At 43.9% G+C, this 5,972-nt stretch overlaps 1 protein-coding gene across 1 annotated transcript; it reads right to left on the reverse strand.

The window, feature by feature from the left end:
* Nucleotides 1-708: 708 nt before the first annotated feature.
* Nucleotides 709-4,188, reverse strand: IVL (involucrin). The gene is made up of 2 exons (XM_007481911.2): nucleotides 4,087-4,188; nucleotides 709-2,245 (listed from the first exon to the last, which is right to left on the reverse strand). The coding sequence occupies exon 2, from the start codon at nucleotides 2,220-2,222 to the stop codon at nucleotides 1,242-1,244; it is 981 nt and encodes a 326-aa protein (XP_007481973.1). The 5' UTR covers nucleotides 2,223-2,245; nucleotides 4,087-4,188; the 3' UTR covers nucleotides 709-1,241.
* Between the last annotated feature and the right edge of the window lie 1,784 nt (nucleotides 4,189-5,972).

Genomic DNA, 5,972 nt, shown 5'->3' on the forward strand with positions numbered 1-5,972 from the left:
CCTTATGCCTCTCTCTTCCTTCTCCCCTAAGAATCTTTCTTTGGGGATCCACTGGCAGACTGAGACACAACCAGGAGCAAAGAAGGAAGTGACCTCATTTGATAAAGAGATACCAAGTCTCTTAGTTAACATAATGGCAGTGGAAAAAGCAACAATTTTGGAAAGAGAGGAAATGGGTTCAAATCTCACTAGCTATTTAGGTGTCTTTGGATAAGTCATTTAACTTAAAAAGTTGGATTCAAAGACCTTTAAGTTTCCTTCTAGCTCCAAATCAATGATCTTAGATTCAGATGTTAAAAGGAGCATTCAGAGAATATTTCAGAGCCTAGTTACTTGGTGGAGTTTTGCTGTCTTTGTTCTTGTTGCTTTATTTTAAGCTAGGAATTATAGAGCTATAGAATCTATGGAAAGAAAGGTACAGGAAGTTTCTGAGAATCTTCACCCTGGTCCACTGAGTTCAATTATTTCTCCCATTCCCATCCAGCCTTATTTTTATAAAAGAAGATACTGGAGCCCAGAGATTTAACTTGCCCAAACTGGTAAAAAATAGCAAGTGGTAGAGACAGGATTTGAAGCCAGGTCTCCTGAATCCTATTATCTCTAATGTATCAGGTTGAACAACAAAGGAATTAGCCAAAACAAAGCCAGACATCAGTTATAAAGGGTGCTGGAAACAGAGATGGTGTTGGAGAATAAAGGAAAAGACTATTTCAGGAATTTCAAGATTTATTAGGAATACAAATGCCCACTCACATAGAATCAGTCATACATAGACACAAAACCTAAGAATGAAATTTATGACACCACAAGGGTTATAGAGTCCACCAAGCAAAGGCTCAGTTCCCAAGGTGAGGATGAGGTTGGGACAGGGGTTGAGGGGAAGTGGGACAAGGGAGAAAATGTCTCCCCTCTTTTGATCCCTTCTCCCTGTCCTAGACATGGCAGAGAGAGGAAGGGAATCAGGAACATTCACAGGATGAGGGAGACCACCTAGGCTGGGGAAAGCATGAGGTAAGCCTGGGGGGTCTCTCTCTAACTCTTCATTTTGTGGCAAGAAGAGGTCCCGGGGGAGCTGGGGAGAGTTACTGTTGTTTAAAGGGCCAATGTGCCTATTGCTGCTGCTGCTGCTGCTGCTGCTGCTGCTGCTGCTGCTCTACCGGAGGGACATGGCCTTTCTAAGCCTGAGGGACAAGCTCAGGATCAATACAATCTTGAGGCTCCTGCTCTGGTTCCAGCTGTTGCTACTGCTGCTCTTCCTTCTCCTCCAGCTGCTGCTTCAGCTCTTCTTCCTTCTCTTCTAGTTGCTGCTCCAACTGTTGCTTCATCTCCTCTTCCTTCTCTTCTAGTTGCTGCTCCAACTGCTGCTTCAGGTCCTCTTCCTGCTTTTCCAGCTGTTCTTCCAGCTGTTGTACTTGCTTGTGTCCCAACTGCTGCTCTTGCTTGTGTTCCAGTTGCTCTCCCAGCTGTTGATCCAACTGCTCTCCCAGATGTTGTTCTTGCTTATGTTCCAGCTGTTGCTCGTGTTTATGCTCCAGTTGCTCTCCCAGTGGTTGATCCAACTGCTCTCCCAACTGCTGCACCTGCTTATGTTCCAGCTGTTGCTCTTGCTTATGTTCTAGTTGCTCTCCCAGCTGTTGATCCAACTTCTCTCCCAGATGTTGTTCTTGCTTGTGTTCCAGCTGTTCTTCCAGCTGCTGCTCCTGCTTATGTTCCAGCTGTTGCTCTTGCTTATGTTCCAGTTGCTCCTCCAGCTGTTGATCCAGCTGTTCTCCCAGATGTTGCTCTTGCTTGTGTTCCAGCTGTTCTTCCAGCTGCTGCACTTGCTTATGGTCCAGTTGCTGCTCATGCTTATGTTCCCGTTGCTCTCCCAGCTGTTGTTCTTGCTTGTGTTCTAGCTGTTCTTCCAGCTGCTGCACTTGCTTATGGTCCAGTTGCTGCTCTTGCTTATGTTCCAGTTGTTGTTCTAGCTGCTCTTCCAGTTCCTGCCCTCCTTTCTGCTCCAGCTGTGGAGTAAGAGTAGGAACTATCTTCACAGGAATGGTGGTCTCTTCTTGCACATCTAGCACTTGCTCGGGCACTGGGCATGGTGGAGGTACTGGTGTGGGTTGCTTTACTTGTTCCTGTGGGACAGGGTCAGGGATCTGGGGCAAGGGCTGCTTACACTGCTCCTGGCTGAAGACAGGGGGAAGGCTCACAGGCTGTTTGTACTGATGCTGAGACATCTTGGAGGCGAGATTAGTTCTACCTAACACAAAAAAAAATATTTTATGTTATCATAAGGTCTCAGGACATAACTGAGGTTAGTAGCCACAATCTAGAAGTCAGGAACAACAAGCATCCCCTGCCTTCTCAACTGTAAAGTACACCCATGACCATTCTCCAGAGAATAGAGGAGGCCAGTGATTTGAGGTTAGGGTTAAGGGTGAGGAGAGAGACAACTTTAGTTTGGTAATGATCTCTATCTATCTATCAAGTGAGCAACTTGGGCCCTGGAGATTTTAATATTTGGAACGTACTTTGTATATCACATTTAATCCTCACAACAATCATAGGAGATAGGTACTATTATTATCCCCAGAAGAAAGGTTATGTGTTTTGCCCAGGATCACATAGCTACTAAATGTCTGTGGAGGGATTTGAACTCCAAGTCTAGCACTTTATCATTATGAACTAGAGCTGCCCAGTTCCTGGAGATTTGGTTTTTGTTAACCACAGAGTAAAACAAACCTCCAAGAGTTGTCCTGGAAGAGGCTACATAGGCAGTGTTCACAAAGCCCTTATCCAAAGGATCCTAGATCTAGAGTTTGTTAGGGACATTAAAGGCCATCTAGGCCACCCCCTTGATGTGACAGGTGCAATAAGTGACTTTTCCAAGGTTTGATTTGGATCTAGGTGCTATACATGCTAATCTACCTCTTTCTGACATAATAGTCTCTCTCCTTTAATAATCAATACCCCTAACATTTGGTGTCACAGTGGATAGAGCACTGGGCTTGAAATAAGAAATACTCATTTTCCTGATTTCAAATCTGATCTCGGATACTTACTACCTGTGTGACCCTGGGCAAGTCAATTAAACCTGTTTGCCTCAGTTTCTCATCTGTAAAATGAGATCAAGAAAGAGAATGAGAACCACTCTAATTTCTGTGCCAAGAAAACCCTAAAATGGTATCATGAAGAGTGGCTGAAATAACTCAACTACTACAAGAGGAGAACTGGAGATGTGAAAAAGGGAATTAAGAAGAAGTAGCCTACCTCATGAGGCTCTTCCTGTCCTAAATCTGACATCTGGAATAAATCAATTTTCCACACAGATGAATAAAATACATTCAACATTGTGTATTGAAAAGTCTGCTAGACTTATAGTTAGAGGACCTGGGTTAGGATTCTGGCTTTAGAAGTCACTTAACCTCTCTTTGTCTCCATTTCCTCATCTATAAAATTAAGAGTTTGAACTAGATGACCTTTATGGTCCTATTCAGATCTAAATCTAAATGTAAAATCCTTTGTTCTCACACTCTAATCCCCCCAATCCTCAGATTTTATTCATTTGAAGGGACTGCTGACACATTTCTACCCAGACACCAGGCTTGAGATACAGGGTAAACTAGTCCCAGCATCTCCTCACACCAAGCCCCATCATAAACTCTATTTCTTTTTTTTTAACTCTTCAGGAGTGTTTTTTCCCCAAATTACACATAAACAATTTTTGGCATTCTTTTTCTAACATTTCAGTTCCAAATTCTCTCTGTCCTTCCCCGCCCTGGGTCAGTAAGCAATTTAATATTGCCTATACCTGTGCTATCATACAAAACATTTCTAAGCCAAATACATGATTATAGACTGTCATATGTTTGGGGGTTATCTGTGCTATCCCTTCCCTTCTTGAAGTATGGAGACAAAGACTTAGAGGCTAAGTATCTAATACTGAGATGGGGAAACACAGCTGGATATAGCTGGAGAGCATATCAGTCCAATCCTCACCCCCATCCCCAGCCACCCTTCCCTGGGCTCTGTGGTCATGAGATTGACTGTGATGGAAGGAATACCACCCTGAAGCCCGGGGATCAGTTGGCTAAGACTTACCAGCGTTCACCAGGAGAAGCTGAGCAGAAAGCTGCAGAAGTGTACAATACTGAGCCCTGGGGTGGGAGAGGCTTTATAACCCAACCTTCCACGTGTGGGGCACTAGAGCGGGATGGGGACTGACTGGTTTCACCACCCCAGGTTGGTCAACTTCCTCTAGTCCCTTCCTGACTCATGCTCCAATCCAGCAGCAAACTCCCCCTGGGGGCTTTTTCTCCCAGGGACAGCTTCTTTGCCATTGAAATGTTCTCCAATGTGACACTCACCTGATGGGGCATTTGCTGGGGTCTCTACTGGGTGAGGCATATAGCCTTGGGCTCCTGGGCCCCATTTCCCTCTTGTGACCTCAGCTATGCCTCTCCTCTATACCTTCATTTCCTCATCTGTAAAATGGGGTGATCATATTTATTTCAGTGTGAGACAGGTCTTTAGGGTCTAGAAAAAATAGGTATTTGGGAACAACAGAGGCCCGGAGAGAAATGGTAAAAGAGACAAAGCACCTCTACAAAGGAAAGGAAAAAGGGGGGTTAGGGTTTGTCACTGAACCTCTGCTTATGAAATGTAACTCCAAATTGGAGAACATTGGAATCTAATTAGAATCTACAATAATCATCTAATTCAAACTCTGGCATAAGTAATGAGGCTGAATTTTATAAAGGTAGTCTCTCTTTACATCAAGAAAGGATATTTCCTTTCAAACTGGGCTATGACCATGTTCCTAGAACCCCTCTATGTGCTGCCTTCCACCTTATCCAAGCAACTAACTGAAGTACTCAAAGGATTCTGTTCTAAGGTGAACTCATGTAGACATTGGTCACACTATGCTCTAGGGAGATGTAGGGAATACATTGTGCTTTTTTTATTTTCCTTTCAGAATACAAGATAAATGTGGCAATGTGGCAATGACAGATACCTTGTTGCTGCTCCCATCTGGGGCAGATCCAATGAGGTTTTCTTCTCCTCCACAGCTTCTCCAACTTCTACCTCAAAGGTGTGGAGCAAAAATTACTGAAATGATTTATGGGAGGAGAAGGGAACATCATTGGTGAGAATAATGAAATAACCACCAGGATCAAACAGTAATCCAGTATTTGTCATTTAAAACTCTTCACAGTCTGGCCACTGCCTACCTTCCCCAATTTCCTTTTATTTTTTAAATCCCTACTTTCCATCTTAGAATCAATACTGTGTATTGGCTCCAAGGCAGAAGAGCAGTAAGGGCTAGGCAATGGGGGTTAAGTGACTTGCTCAGGATTACACAGCTAGGAGGTGTCTAAGACCAGATTTGAACCCAAGACCTCAAGTCTCTAGGCCTGACTCTCAAACCAATGAGTCACTTACCTGCCCTCACCTTCCCAATTTCTTATACTCCCCTCCCCTCCACACACTGGCATTTCTTTGGAACAGCCTCTATCCTGGCTGTCTCTAGTTCCTTAGAATTATGTCCCTCTCTACCTCTATCTCATAAGCTTCCCTAGCTTCCATGAACAGCTCAAATTCCACCTTTTCCAGGATGTCTTTCCCATCCCCACAGCTGCTGTAACCTTCCAGTTCAAGGCTATCTTACTTCTCTTCTCTCTTTGTGTACATACATATGTGTATGTATATATATATATACACACACATATATATATTTCATCTGCTTCCTCATTCTACTTCCTCCCCTTCTCTACCATATATCTATCTATATCTAGATGTATATGTGTGATGGAGACATACAGGGGAAGATGGAGAGGGAGAGGTAAAGAGAAAAAGAAAGATGAGAAAGAGAGGAGAGAGGGGAAGGAAAGGGGGGAGAGAGAGAGAGAGAGAGAGAGAGAGAGAGAGAGAGAGAGAGAGAGAGAGAGAGAGAGAGAGAGAGAGAGAGAGACAGAGAACCTATCCTA

The sequence above is a fragment of the Monodelphis domestica genome, chromosome 2, assembly GCF_027887165.1.
Source record: "Monodelphis domestica isolate mMonDom1 chromosome 2, mMonDom1.pri, whole genome shotgun sequence".
NCBI classification, from domain to species: domain Eukaryota; kingdom Metazoa; phylum Chordata; class Mammalia; order Didelphimorphia; family Didelphidae; genus Monodelphis; species Monodelphis domestica.

Excerpts from the sequence above, each read along its gene's own strand:
- IVL (XM_007481911.2), bottom strand. The coding sequence starts at position 2,222 with ATGTCTCAGCATCAGTACAAACAGCCTGTGAGCCTTCCCCCTGTCTTC.